Below are 14625 nucleotides of genomic sequence, written 5' to 3'. Positions count from 1 at the left end.
TACCATTAAAAATATATATAAGTTACAAGTGTTAGAACCACAGAATGCTAGTGTGATGAGTTTGAGAAACTCAGCGTAAAACCAAAGAGGCTCAACCAAAGAAACCAGCTGCATTCAAGAAGAAGGCTGCAGGTATCAACACAAAGCTGTTCGGCTCAATTAGAGCTATGTGCTTTTTTATAACGCAGATGTTGGTTTGGTCTTATAACAGTCACATGTAGATTTGAACACAGCTGTTAAAAAGGAAAAAAAGAGAGTACAGAAACCTTTGATTACAAGAAAAAAAAATCCCTCAGTGACGACTGATAGTAGCTCATCAAATAACCTCATATAACGCCATATCGAGACGATTGCTGGCGCCAAGGTCAGTTTTTATACTGAACTCTGAAAGATGGTTTCGTTTTATGTGTTATATGATAAGATAAACTTTACTGATTCCATCTCATCTTTGCATGTGAAGGTGGACCAAAACAGCTGTGGAAAAACACTACAGTACAACAAAGAACACAAGCAGGCTGGGGATTTAAATAGACACATGATATAAAGAGGGAGATGGAAAACGCCAGGGTATGACACACAGCTGAAATCAATCAATGATAATGAGACAGAGGATGTCCAACTAAATACTAGACACAAAGACAAAGGCTAGAGAACACCAGTGACGCCAAAGATCATGATGCCTGTGAAGGCTGCTGTTATTGTTTTATTTCTTTAATCAGATACTTGAGTTGCTGTCTTTGCAGGTTCTTATGTGATGTTTCATTTTTTATTTCAGGCCACTGGAGTATGAACTCAATCAACCCTTAGGATGGATAAGCTACCTTTGATCACTTTTATTGGGTACAGTCTCACTGTGAGTCATATATTGGAGATTATTATAACAAGAATTCTAGTTTCATTTTTAAAACAAAGGCAGCCTTTGCTCTGAGACAAACAGGTGAACAAGCCTCCAGACTTCCAAGAAGACAGACCTGACAGTGCTGCAGTCATGGGTGAGTGGGGCTTCATCGGTGGATTCTTCGATATCCTCCACACCGAGTCGCCGATGCTGGGTCGTTTCTGGCTCGTCCTCATGCTGGTGTTTAGGATAGTGATCCTGGGAACTGTGGCCAGTGACATGTTTGAGGACGAGCAGGAGGAATTTACCTGTAACACCCTCCAGCCAGGATGTAAGCAGGTGTGTTATGACTTAGCTTTCCCCATCTCCCAGTACAGATTCTGGGTGTTTCATATAGTCCTCATCGCTACACCTTCTCTGCTTTACCTCGTGTACGCCACACACCAACATAACAAGAGTGCCAACCCCTCTCCATCGAAGAAAAGGAGCAGCAGGGAGAACAGAGAAGAAAAAGCTTTAAGGACACTCTACATTATCACTCTGATCTCCCGCATAGTGGCAGAAATCGGCTTCTTATTTGTCCAGTGGTATCTCTACGGCTTCAAGGTGGAGGCCCAGTTCCCATGTGACCGATTTCCCTGCCCCTACACGGTGGACTGCTTCACCTCCCGACCTGCAGAGAAAACAGTCTTCCTCCTCTTCTACTTTGCTGTAGGGGTGATATCAGCATTTTCCAGCGTTGTGGAGCTTCTCTATAGCTCTGGGAAGTGGTTTTGCTCAAATCAGAAGAAATTGGAACTGTATGACCAACGTGACTGCGAGAACCTCCACAACCTCAAGCAAGAGGAGACAGAGGAGAAAGCAGCAGTAAAGATGACGTCAGAAAGCACAGCCAGCAGTGCGAGAGCAAAGAAGGGATCAGTGAGAAGCAGCTACAGTCGAAAGGTCTACAGCAGTGGTCACAAGTGCAAAAGTCCACCAGGAAAATATGTGAGCGCCTCAAGGCTTACATTGTGAGAGGACTGACTGCAATCACAGCATGTGTGATTCAGAGTCTTTTCTATTTTAAACCTGTGACTACATCTCTAACTCCATTTCATTTGAAATGATTTCACTGCTGATGTGTTAAACAGTATTTGCAGTGGGACACTTTACAAGGATTGTTTGGAAAATGAGCAAAGAAAACACTGATGATAAGAAGGATGCATGCAAGACGTTGTTGTTTAAATGATTAAAGGCTGTAAACAGTTCAGGAAGGAAACATTTTCTGGACTACGCTTGATAAACTTGTTTAATGCTGATTGTTTTGTTCGTAACTGTGTCCCTTTTGTAGCTGCCAGAGGCAGAAACTCTAACTCAGCAGAGGATTCAGGTTGTACTGATAGGAAAAATAAGCACGGCAGCCTTTTAGAGAAAATGAATATTATTCTTGTAGTTCCTGGTGAGCCACACTGACTGAATTTTCTTGTACTGGGTTTCAATTCTTTCTTATTTTGCAGTATATCTGATGATGGCCATCATTGTTTTGGGCCAGAATTTTGTGGCAATCAACAACCTCAATCAGATTATGACCTCACTAGTGCATTGGTCGCTTTAGGTACCCATCCATTTAAAGGTAGATTGGAGGTTTATCCAGCTTGGGCGTTAACTGACTTCATATTCCGGTTGCCCGGAATCAAAAATGAAACACTGCATTAGAACACGTAGAGATATCAATTCTATGATATCACTAAAGTAATAAAACATTAACAGCAGCGTATAATACATACCTGCTTCTTTATCTTCTTACAAATTGTAAGAAACAGTTATAGGCTAACACTGTATACACTGTGTATACTGATGCAGGTTTCTCTCCATTTTAGGATTTATAAATACCCACTGCCCACTTCTTTCTGTCATTTAATGGTCGGGCATTGTACAGCTACAAGCATTTCACCCCCATGTCATACTGTGTATGGTTGTGTGTGTGTGTGACAAATAAAATTTGAATTTATTTGAATTTGCAGTATTCTCCTGTACTAGGTGTTGCCACTCAGGAGAAGTCAAAATTTCTCAAACTATTGTAGCATATTGTAGCATATCCTCTGTATAATCTGTGAATATCTAAGTTTCTCTACTGACTGATTAAAACATCATTAAAAAACAACAATGCTACCCCGGCCAGTGGCAGAAATGGCGGCTAGCAACAGCGGACGTGACTTTGTCGTACGGTATGGTCCTCATGATCCTGTAAAAGTTATTAAAAAGGAGAGGACACATGCTACCTTTTGCCTGGTTAGCCTTGCCAGAGTCTTTGCTTTCTTTGTTACGTAATTCATCCACATGGTTTCTATTACTTTTGTTAACCATTTTTATGAATTAGCTCAGGTTAGCTTAGCATATTTTACAAGCATAACACACAACAACATTTGAAACAAAAGAAACTAATCAGGGATATTTTCTGTGCTTCTGGACACATTACTGACCTTAGAAAAATCAGAAATAATGAGCAGAAGAAACATGCCGATGTTAGCCTGATCAGTCTTGCTAGGATAGCGATCTCATGACACCAACGGAAACAAGGCAGACCTATAGTAGGCATTCTGCTGCCCTCTGCTGTCCATAGTGGTACACACTGACTTGAAACACCAGACTTGTACGGCTTTATAAATCATACCAGCATGCAAACAGAGTGAAATGCAAAGAAACACATGTATATACTGTATAATGAATTCACAAATGGACTGTGCCAGCCCTCCTGCTCTTCACCTCGTTCAGGTCAACAGGCGCTTTATAAAATACATGCCCTCTAAAGGTGGTGTTCATAAAGTTTGTGTGACTGAATGGCAAACAATTTAGTATTTGTCATGTCCTCTGCTGACAGTATGGTTAATTTTAACTTTTGTTGGAAACTAACTATAAATCAGTGTTCTGCACTTGGACAATTCGGCCGCTAAAGCTGCAGATATCTTGCACTACTTACTTCGCCTACCATATTTTCTCAACTGTGGAAAACCTGCTTAAGAATAACTGTAACAAGAACATTCCTATCACCCTCACTGTGCTGATGCGTGGTGTTGAAGGCATTCACACAGGCTGGACCACAAAGATTCCCAACTGCAAAATATGTGAGACTATTAGTAACATCCACTGTGTGCTCGACAGAGGACCCTCTGCCCATGTTGACGACAGAGAACGGCTTCTCTGGCTCCGGCCATGTTGTTTGATCTGAAGTTCAAAACTATGTTCTTACAGCTTTCAAACGACAGAGACTTACTGAATAAATGGACCAGAAATCTGTGTGACATAAAAAAAAAAATCAGATTCACTGTTTCAAAATAAAGATTCTCATCATATCAAAGAGAAGAAAAAAAACCTCTTGTTTTAGGCTTATTTCCTCTTAGCTTCTCGAAATGTGTTGTGCAATCCGCTTGTTTATGTTAATTGTACAGTAAGTTGGAAGTCGTGTCACGGGTTGATTGTGGGCTGTTTCATGTAACCTGTTAAATATTTTGCTTCTGGGTAATATTCATGTTGAATGTAGAGGGAGGAGCAGCCAACATTCGATGCGCTGGGTGTCATGACGACACAGCACTCAGAAATATCTACATGTAAGTAATGTTTTATTATCAAGGAGTATCTGGAGAATGTTGTGACTGTATTAAGGATGTAATGTAGAGGATGAGAGAGGATTAGCAAGAAGCAAGGGAGGGAAGCTATGAAGAGGATGAAGAGTGGAAACGTCGTTAGTCTAGATGACATACTTGTGTAGAGAGGGGAATGGAGTTTTAAACAGGTTTGGACACGTGAGAGGACGACTGAGGAACAGAGAAGGTTGATTGTTTTTCCCTGATTGGTTATACCTCAAAAGTAGATGATATATAACTTAAAAGGTTTTTTTTTTCAATTAACTACTACTTAAGTACTCAGTAATTAAGTTCTGATCAAATTTAGACAAATGCCATATCCAGGGTCACAAAAGAAATATTTTTAATCTAACAACTTAAAACCAAAAACAAAAAATGAGTTTTGATTCTGGTTCTTGTTGACTAAAATAAGAAACTACATGTATAATTTTTATATTTAACAAAACATGTTATGCTGTGATCAGGAAACATGTTGGTACAACTTTAAAGATATTCTTCCGTCCAGTAAAGGAAACTTTTTTTAAAAATACTAATCAAGATTTTGTCTTTCTTAAATAAACAAATACAAAAAGAAAATCTATGCTCAACCTGTTTTGTCTTGGCAGAACAGACATCTCTAAATCATAGGTGAGTAGTTCAACCAGTCAGTATAAGACACATTTTCAAATCCTACATTTGAGACAACACTGCATCGGTAGACTCCAGACTATTAGCTTGTTAGTTTCTTACAATTTCTTTGAGCTGATGTGTTAACTAAAGGCAACAGAAATTGAGAATTATTGTAGGCTTTTAGTTTAAGCCCACAGGACTCAGTCAGCACCTAAGACGCAAATATCCTGAGCCCACTTTTGACCAGATTTGGTTTCACTTTGAGTGAAAGTCATGGATTGGAGATTATGATAACAAGCATTCTGGTTTCATTCTTAAATCAAAGGTGGCGAATCTGAGACGGATCGGAGAACAAACCTCTGGACCTGACAGTGCTGCAGTCATGGGTGAGTGGGGCTTCATCGGTGGATTCTTCGATGCCCTCCAGACACACTCGCCGATGCTGGGTCGTTTCTGGCTCGTCCTCGTGCTGGTGTTTAGGATAGTTATCTTGGAAACCGTGGCCAGTGACATGTTTGAGGACGAGCAGGAGGAATTTACCTGTAACACCCTCCAGCCAGGATGTAAGCAGGTGTGTTATGACTTAGCTTTCCCCATCTCCCAGTACAGATTCTGGGTGTTTCATATAGTCCTCATCGCTACACCTTCTCTGCTTTACCTCATATATGCAACACATCAGCATCACAAGAGAGCCAACCGCTCCTCGTCGAGGAAAAAGACCAGCAGGGAGAACAGAGAAGAAAAAACTTTAAGGGCACTCTACATTATCACTCTGATCTTCCGCATAATGGCAGAAATCGGCTTTTTATTTGTCCAGTGGCGCCTCTACGGCTTCAAGGTGGAGGCCCATTTTCCATGTAGTCGTTCTCCCTGCCCCCTGACAGTGGAGTGCTTCACTTCTCGACCTGCAGAGAAAACAATCTTCCTCCTCTTCTACTTTGCTGTAGGGGTAGTATCAGCATTTTCCAGCATTGTGGAGCTTCTCTACAGCTCTAGGAAGTGGTTTTGCTCAAATCAAAAGCACTTAGAACTGTATGACCAATGTGACTGCGAGAACCTCCTCAACCACAAGCCAGAGAAGACAGAGGAGAAACCAGGAGAAAAGACAAGCAGTGTGCAAGTGAAGAAGGAATCAGTGACAAGCACCTCCAGTCGAAAGGCCTCCAACACTGGGAACAGGACCAAGAGTCCAAGAGGAAAATATGTGAGTGGCTCGAGGCTTACAGTGTGAGAGGACTCTGAATCACACATGCTGCTATCACTGCATCCTCTCTTTCTATTATAAATTTGTGACACATTTCTAATTCCTTCGTGCTGCTTCACTTAAAATTGAAATGATGAATAATTTCACAGTTAAGGAGTTTTTCCATGGAACATATCACAAGGAAATGCTTAAGATCAGGAAATGAGCAAATGCAACAAAATGATAAATGGCCTGTATTTATATAGCGCTTTACTAGTCCCTAAGGACCCCAAAGCGCTTTACATATCCAGTCATCCACCCATTCACACACTGGTGATGGCAAGCTACAATGTAGCCACAGCCACCCTGGGGAGCACTGACAGAGGCGAGGCTGCCGGACACTGGCGCCACCGGGCCCTCTGACCACCACCAGTAGGCAACGGGTGAAGTGTCTTGCCCAAGGACACAACGACCGAGACTGTCCAAGCCGGGGCTCGAACCGGCAACCTTCCGATTACAAGGCAAACTCCCAACTCTTGAGCCACGATCGCCCCAACAAGGAGGAAACGTTTTCTGGATTACACTTGATAAACTTGTTTAACGCTGTTTTTTGGGACCTATTGCCCTTTTGTAGCTGGACAGAGGCAGGAACTCTAACTCAGTTTTCTGGCTTTGTATCTTCTCTGGCAAGTTAGCTGCTAACAGAGAGATAGCTTATTTTTTAATGAATGACTTCAGACTAGCTTAACACATTTTCCAAAATAATAAATAAAAACATCTTAAAGAGAAGAAATTAATCAGGGGCGCTGCAACTGTACACATAGCTTTACACTTTACAGGAACAGGAGTGTTTGCTAGTGGTACCCACACCTGTAGTTCAAGTAAAAAAGTGAAATCCATTACACATCTGTGTGAAATAATATTGGGTAAATTTCAGAGGTCATTTAAGCATATTTATTTGCTTCTGGACACATTCCTGACCTGTAAAATCGGACACATAATATAATAGTGGAATACACTGACTTGAAACACCAAACATGCAGGACTTGAGACACTCAAACCACCTACACTTAATTAGTATGAAATGTAATTTTTTTTTAAATGCATATATAACAAAAATAATTTAATAAAGTAATTACATATTTGTGTGTGTCACACTGACAGGGATTCTGCCAGCCCTTCACCATGCTCAGGTCAGGAGGAACTTTATAAACTACATGTCCGTGAAGGTTCTCAGTCATCCAGGTCATCATAGTCTAAGGAGCCTTGAAAGAAAAGTGCCTGGACTTCTTTTATGTTGCTTGAAGACATTTCACCTCTTATCCTGTCATGGTCCTGGGTCAAGCGACCCAGTATTTGAGTTTCATGTATCTTTTGTATTCATTTGCACCTAGCTTAGTTCACCTAGTTAATTTCTAGATTGCAGTTTAGTTTTGTTCCTTAGTTGTTTATGTCATCTCCCCCTGTACTAAGTCTCCCTGGTTCATGCGTCATGTCTGCGTGGTTATGTTTAGTTCTTGTCATGTCTAATCTCCATGTTTCCCGTTTTACTTTGAAAGTCTGTATTCATTGTCAGCGTATTCAGTTTCACTTCTCCTGTCCTGTCGTTAGGTTCATGTGTGTCAGCTGTGCTCCCATGTGTGGCCACTTCCCCTGATCATCCCTCATGTGTATTTAGTCTCTGTGTTTCATGTAGTCTGTGTCGCGTCGTCTGTGTTCCCACCCTCCATGTCGTCACAGCCAGTCTTAGTATTCATAGTTATGGTTTCCTGTGTCTTCATAGTTTTTCCTAGTTTTACTTTCCCAGTTTAGTCATAGTTTAGTTTGTCACTGCGTTTCTGCCTTGTCTGCACTCCTTGTCATCAGCCACAATAAAGGCTCGCTTTCAGTTAAGTTTACTCCAGTCTACTCTCGTGTGTTCGCACCTGGGTCCACCACACACACCACCGCACGGTCTGCCTCCTCAGATCGTGACATATCCGAGAAGCTTCTTCAGTTCTTGGGTCAAATGGTGGAGAGTCCCAGATTTAAGCCCTGTGGGAGTGTCCCCCCAAAGGGACATGGAGCCCCTAATGATCCTCTACCTAATCACATGAGCCAAGGTGTGAAAATGGGTGTAGGTCACAATCATCCAAGATTTCGGGTGAACTCATTGTGGAACCTAACCCTTTCTCAAGGCGTCTGGGAAGGGATCTCAAAACTCGATTACCGATGGCTGACAGTTGGTGTCATAAACCACCGCCTCTGTTCAAAAAGGGGCGTTCACAGTGGACATAGATGGCTTCTTTCACTCCTCTTTCAAACAATCTGTCCTCTCTGTCCAAAATCTTTTGGACAGAGAGGACAGACGCCTTAACGCCCACTCACATCCTGGGCCTTCTGACCTAAGGAAATCACATGATAGGGGCTAGGTTCCACAATGAGTTCACCCAAAATCTTGGCTGACTGTGACCTAAACCCTTTTTCAAACCTTGGCTCATGTGATTAGGTAGAGGATCATTAGAGGCTCCATGTCCCTTTGGGGGGACACTCCCACAGGGCTTAAATCTGGGACTCTCCACCATTTGACTTTAGAACTGAAGAAGCTTCTTGGATGAGAGGTGAAACGTCTTCAAGCAACTTATAGAAGTCCAGACGCTTTTCTTTTCAAGATTTGCCGGTTTTGTAGGTATATTAAACTGACTTTAATAAATATACACTTATTCATTTGTTGTACTTCTTAGACCATTTTGATGGAGACAGTTATTAACCTCTGTGTGGCAGGCAAGGTAGAACCTACACACAGGACTTGGAGACAGGGGAATAAACTAAAGGAGACAGCTTCATTTGCTGTAACAAGAAACTGTAAAACAAAAAATACAAAAATGCAGGCCAGGAGGAAACCAGGAAACTGTAAAACTCGGAACTTGAAACTAGGGATAAACAAAGGAAACACAGCAAATTGGGATGATGTGACAACAAGCAGAGGTAGACTGAGTAGAGTTAGAATTTTGTTCAGGATAACGAGAGGATGGGCAACAGAAGGGAACACAGCTAGAACTAATGCAAACTAAAGAGACAGAGAAAGGAACACTGAACAAGACACACACGAGATGAGGTACTGTCAAAATAAAACAGGAAGTGACACACACTGAGTCAAAGACAATGAAATGTGAATTTGGGGACAAGACTGACTAAATACAGAGGCGAGCATGAGGGACACAGGGAAGGAAACCAAGATACAAGAGAACATCACACTGCGCTTTGTGGTCAAGATGACAGAAGAGAAGCTGAGGGAGGCTGAGGCCGCCGGCCTCCATAAAGTCTTCAAGCTTCAGAGCTCCCTCACCTGCAACTCTGTGGTAACGATTGCCACTTATTTGCACACATTCACAGCAGGATGAATAAAGTCTTTGGGTGCTTTTCTGTGAAATCCCAAGAATTTATTTACATATTTACAAACCATATGAAACGTCAACATTTTTCCATTTGTTTTTCAAGTTCTATTTAGCCATGTGGTCAGCCAGAAAAAGTATGAGTCTGTGCAGGATATCCTCAAAAATTTCTTTGACTTACAGATGAAGTAATTTGTGCTGAGAGGACAGGTTGGCAGGCGTCCTGGGAGCAGAGAGTGCCAAGGTTTAAGTGGTTTTTATGTTTGTTTTTTCTCCATATCCAGTCATAAGTGCATCTTGTTATTCACATATGAAAGTACAACTGTAGTGTCCCTGTAGCACAGTCATATAAATATTGCTACATATGTTTTGCAAATTTTAATTTGCATACTTTCAACAACATGATAGAAACTGCAGAGTCCTGCACTGGTATGCTGCTGGACTGTGGGAAACCAGGTGCTTAGTCTTGCACGGTTATTAGAGCATATCACAGCACTCAAAAGCATTGACTGTCATAAATAAGTTATGACGTCAGTAAAATAACAAATTGCAATTTAGATTTTTGTTAAAGTTCACAAAGAAACACATTGCTTATGTGCAGCAGCATTAAAGATGTGCAAGCAGACCGTTCTTCACTTCAAAACAGCTACCAAGAATTATAAATTATGTGTTTTGTTTGATGAATTTTAAGAGAAGATAAAGGTTATGTTACATACACACAACCTATAAGAAGATGGCTTAGATAATTGGAAAGACTCAGTAAGTTAAAACTAACTAAAATAAAGGGACTCTGTTCTATAATCCACTTGTTAGTGTTTCGCCTTTACCTGTAAATATTTTTTGGCTGGTCATGTTATACCTTTAAAAAACACAATTTTGACTTGCTTACATTAATTATATGGTTTATTTGAAGTTGTGTTGCTATTACTGTGTTACTATTGTGTCCTGTTTCATGTCACTTGCCACATATTTTGCCTCCAAAATCAGAGCTCTGTAGAAATATTTAAATATTTACGTAGGGGGAAACAAGTAATATTTTGTTGTAACTTCAGCAGACAGCACAGCTCGAGTTTCATACCATTAACATGTTTGTTTTAAACCTTAAACTTCTTTTAAAAGCTTGTCAATGCAAAACTACTGGAACATTTCTATAGCTAACAAAGCCTGAACTGAAAACCTATGAGCTCTTTTGATTTTGGTGATAGCTGACTAAATGAAGAGGAAAAACATTCCCAATTTTTTCTTTTTACATGCAGCCTCTCATGCGGTTACCAGGGAAACTGGTGGACCAACTTAAAAGAGATATTTCCTGCCATTTAGGAAATGCTCATCAAGAGTTTGCCTTTCTTGGATAAACACCTTCTGTCTGGGGCTGGATGGACACTGATTAGGACGTAGCAGGAATTTCCTGACAACTGTTGCCGCCCTTTCAATCATAAGTGCCAGCCAGCCTGAGGAACATGGCACTTTGGAGAGAGCTAAGGGTGAGTACACTATAAGATCGTGTGGGCATGAGAATTGACCATTTTTTATCTGGTTTATCTGAGCTTATACATGGTAGGAGAATTTTAAGGCTTTTTAAGGGGTGTAGGTCATTCATTTGTCTAGATACTACAGATTAAATCCTAAATCAAATGTGTGCTCGACCTTTTTTATTGTGGCAGCACATGTGTCTCTGACTGAGCAGTTCAACCAGCCTGTATATGTCAATGAGAGTCAGCCTTTAGTAATCAAAATCATTTACAAATCCTGTATTCTGCAAAACTGCATTATTATACTCTACAATTTAAGTTTGTCAGCTTCCTAGTTCTTTGAAATATTACGCTAACTGAAAGCAAAAGAAATATAGAGATTTATTGTAGGCTGGTGATATTGTTTGATTCCTTTAGTGATGTCCTTGAATTATTGTCTTTGCAGGAATATGAACTCAATCAACCTAAAGTGCAAAAACTATGAACCCACTTCTTTTGATCACTTTTATTGGGTTTAGTTTCACTGTGAGTCATATATGGGAGATTATAACAAGAATTTTAGTTTAGTGTTTTTAAACAAAGGCAGCCTTTGCTCTGAGACAGACAGGTGAACAAGCCTCCAGACTTAAAAGAAGCCAGACCTGACAGTGCTGCAGTCATGGGTGAGTGGGGCTTCATCGGTGGATTCTTCGATGCCCTCCAGACTGAGTCGCCGATGCTGGGTCGTTTCTGGCTCTTCCTCATGCTGGTGTTTAGGATAGTGATCCTGGGAACTGTGGCCAGTGACATGTTTGAGGACGAGCAGGAGGAATTTATCTGTAACACCCTCCAGCCAGGATGTAAGCAGGTGTGTTATGACTTAGCTTTCCCCATCTCCCAGTACAGATTCTGGGTGTTTCATATAGTCCTCATTGCTACACCTTCTCTGCTTTTCCTCGTGTACGCCACACACCAGCATAAAAAGAGTGCTAATCCCCCCCCATCGAGTAAAAGGTGGAGCAGCGAGAACAGAGAAGAAAAAGCTTTAAGGAGGCTTTACATTATCACTGTGATCTTCCGCTTGGTGGCAGAAATTGTCTTTCTATTTACCCAGTGGTATCTCTACGGCTTTGAGGTAAAAGCCTATTTTGAATGTAGTCGTTCTCCCTGCCCCCTGACAGTGAAGTGCTACACCTCCCGGCCTGCAGAGAAGACAATCTTTCTCTTCTTCTACTTTATTGTAGGGGTGATATCAGCATTTTCCAGCTTTTTTGAGCTTCTTTACAGCTCTCGAAAGTGGTTTTGCTCAAACGACGAGGACAAAATCTACTACTGTGACTGCGAGAACCTCCACAACCTCGAGAAAGAGGAGACACCGGAGAAATCGGGAGGAAATACGTTGTCAGAGAGCACAGCCAGCAGTGTGAAAGTGAAGAAGGGATCAGTGAGAAGCAGCTCCGGTCGAAAGGTCTATTGCAAGTGCAAGAGTCCAAGAGGAAAATATGTGAGAAGGAAGATGCTTATGGTGTGAGATGACTCTGCAGTAGCACATGCTGCAATCAAAGCATCCTCTATTTTCTATTTTAAACTCACAGCAACATTTCTAATTCCATTTCACTTGAAAGAATTTCCCTTTTTAGGAGTTTTTACACACTTCAAAAAAAAAATGCATGGAAGCTAACCCATCAAATTTCAGGAAATGAGTAAAGACAACACAGATGATAAGAAGGACAAGAAGGATGCATGTGAGACATTGTTGGCTTGTTCGTTCTGGTGACTGATTAAAGGCTTAAAGGAGAACTTTCTGGAATTCACTTGATAACACTTGTTAAGACTGATTGCATTTTGTGTTTGTGTTGTTCCCACTTTAAAGGACAAATCCGCCCTGAGGCAGCGTGTGAAGATTAATTTATTTAAGCAGATCTGGAAAGTGAAGTAAGGCTTTGTAAATGGAGGCATCTGTCTCTATCCAATCTGTAATGTTGGAATTATTTCAAGGTAGAGTGACCAAATTCCCAGCAAAGTAAATGTGAAGACAAAGTGAGATGCTGGGAAGTAGTCTGAAATTTTCGTGTCTACTTTAAAAATACAAATACACCAAATTCTGCACGTTATCAGATTGTAGGATGTACATGCAAACTCTGTTACTCGGAATATATCGCTGCTTCATTTCATTCAAGGTAGTTTCCATCGTATTCACCAAAATCTGCAAAGCTTTTACTCGACTTGAAGCCACTTGTGAGTATATCATTAGGTGCGTTAACCTTCTGACTATCAGAAAAAAACTTCCCTTCTGTTTCAAATGCCAGACTTCAGAAAAGTGCACAGCCAGCAGTACTAGTCAAAATGTGTGGCATTGTCTCAAGATGTAGGGGAGGGGTACAAGGAATAAAGTCGCACATAAAGAGGGACGTCTGGTCACCCTGTTTTTCAGGGTTTTTTCACTGTGTTTTTGAGTTTCTGACAGAGATTTAAGAGTTTCTATAACTGTCAGGGGGCTGGATCTCCATTTTCACTTCTGTTATATTTTTGAGTTCTTATGTTATATTGAAATAGTGTTAAGTTCTATTATTATTATTAGTTTATCTGAGATGAATTTTAGTTAATATTTCCATACCCCTTGGTTTATATATCATGTTTCCTGTCTAGTCTGTCATGTGTTTCATCTTTATGTGTCCACATTGTAAAGTTTGTGTGTCATGTCTATGTTCTATTATGTTTCCTGTTTTATTTTGAAAATCTTGTGTTTCCGTGTTCAGCATGTTTAGTTTTGCTTCCCCTGTGGCATCATGTTTAATTGTGTCAGGTGTGTTTCCCCAGGTGTTTCCACTTCCCTCATTATCCTTCTGTGTATTTTAGTCCTTTGTCTTCCTCTGTTCAGGGTCCGTTCTGTCAGAGTAGCTGACAGAAGCAGGTGTGTTTGTGAAGCAGACCCAAATGCAGACACGGGAGACATGAACTGAGGTTTAAACACAAAGCGAACCTTTATTACAGCTGATACACAAAACAGAAAAAACAAGGCGAGGGGAAACTAAGATTAACTATGAAAACAATGAAAAGAGACAAGAACATATAACTGAACACTGAAGTAATCCAAACATGAGCATGTACATTAACCTGAGCAGTTGAAAACAAGACTCTGTGACTTGAAATGAAGACAACAGACGGACCCGCACTGAACAGACGACTAAAACACACAGAAGGATAATGAGGGAAGCGGAAACACAGCTGACACAAATGAACATAGAGTCACAGGGGAAGCAAAACTAAACACACTGAACATGGAAACACAAGACTTTCAAAATAAAACAGGAAACATAATTGAATGTAGACATGACACACGAGCTAAAAGTAAAACCTAGCATCAGCACTTTACTTAGCAGATCACAGACTGAGGTTATTCACTCGGCTCATTACTCATTACTTACAGTTAGTCACAAATTAGTCTCTACTCACTGATTATTTTTGTTTGCTGATCAGCTTTTCAGATAAATATGCAGTACATGACTGTGATACAGTAATTGTGTTTTTGTTCAAAGCAAAT

At 40.7% G+C, this 14625-nt stretch overlaps 2 protein-coding genes across 3 annotated transcripts; both read left to right on the top strand.

Moving 5' to 3' along the window:
* Window positions 1–988: 988 nt before the first annotated feature.
* Window positions 989–1855, top strand: LOC308390746 (gap junction delta-3 protein-like; the record flags this gene model as incomplete). The annotated part of the gene is made up of 1 exon (XM_080873021.1): window positions 989–1855. One exon carries the CDS (start codon window positions 989–991, stop codon window positions 1853–1855), a length of 867 nt encoding a protein of 288 aa, XP_080729147.1.
* Window positions 1856–4407: 2552 nt separating this feature from the next.
* Window positions 4408–12845, top strand: LOC308390732 (gap junction delta-3 protein-like). Of its 2 annotated transcripts, XM_080873000.1 has the most exons (3): window positions 4408–4428; window positions 5399–6072; window positions 12369–12845. In XM_080873000.1, the coding sequence occupies exons 2-3, from the start codon at window positions 5456–5458 to the stop codon at window positions 12610–12612; spliced, it is 861 nt and encodes a 286-aa protein (XP_080729126.1). In that variant the 5' UTR covers window positions 4408–4428; window positions 5399–5455; the 3' UTR covers window positions 12613–12845. The 2 variants fall into 2 exon arrangements, with proteins under 2 accessions (XP_080729126.1, XP_080729125.1); XM_080872999.1 differs by lacking the exons at window positions 4408–4428; window positions 5399–6072 and adding an exon at window positions 11086–11114 and having other exon boundaries at window positions 11548–12845.
* The last annotated feature ends 1780 nt before the right edge of the window (window positions 12846–14625 follow it).

This window comes from Rhamphochromis sp. 'chilingali' (genome assembly GCF_963969265.1).
Source record: "Rhamphochromis sp. 'chilingali' genome assembly, chromosome: 22".
NCBI lineage: Eukaryota > Metazoa > Chordata > Actinopteri > Cichliformes > Cichlidae > Rhamphochromis > Rhamphochromis sp. 'chilingali'.
The sequence above is the reverse complement of the archived record's forward strand: the minus strand, read 5'-3'. Positions and strand labels throughout refer to the sequence as shown.

Excerpts from the sequence above, each read along its gene's own strand:
- LOC308390732 (XM_080873000.1), top strand. The coding sequence starts at position 5,456 with ATGGGTGAGTGGGGCTTCATCGGTGGATTCTTCGATGCCCTCCAGACA. Across the intron at positions 6,073-12,368 it reads CTTCTCTACAGCTCTAGGAA|CTCTCGAAAGTGGTTTTGCT; the intron begins GTGGTTTTGCTC and ends GCTTCTTTACAG.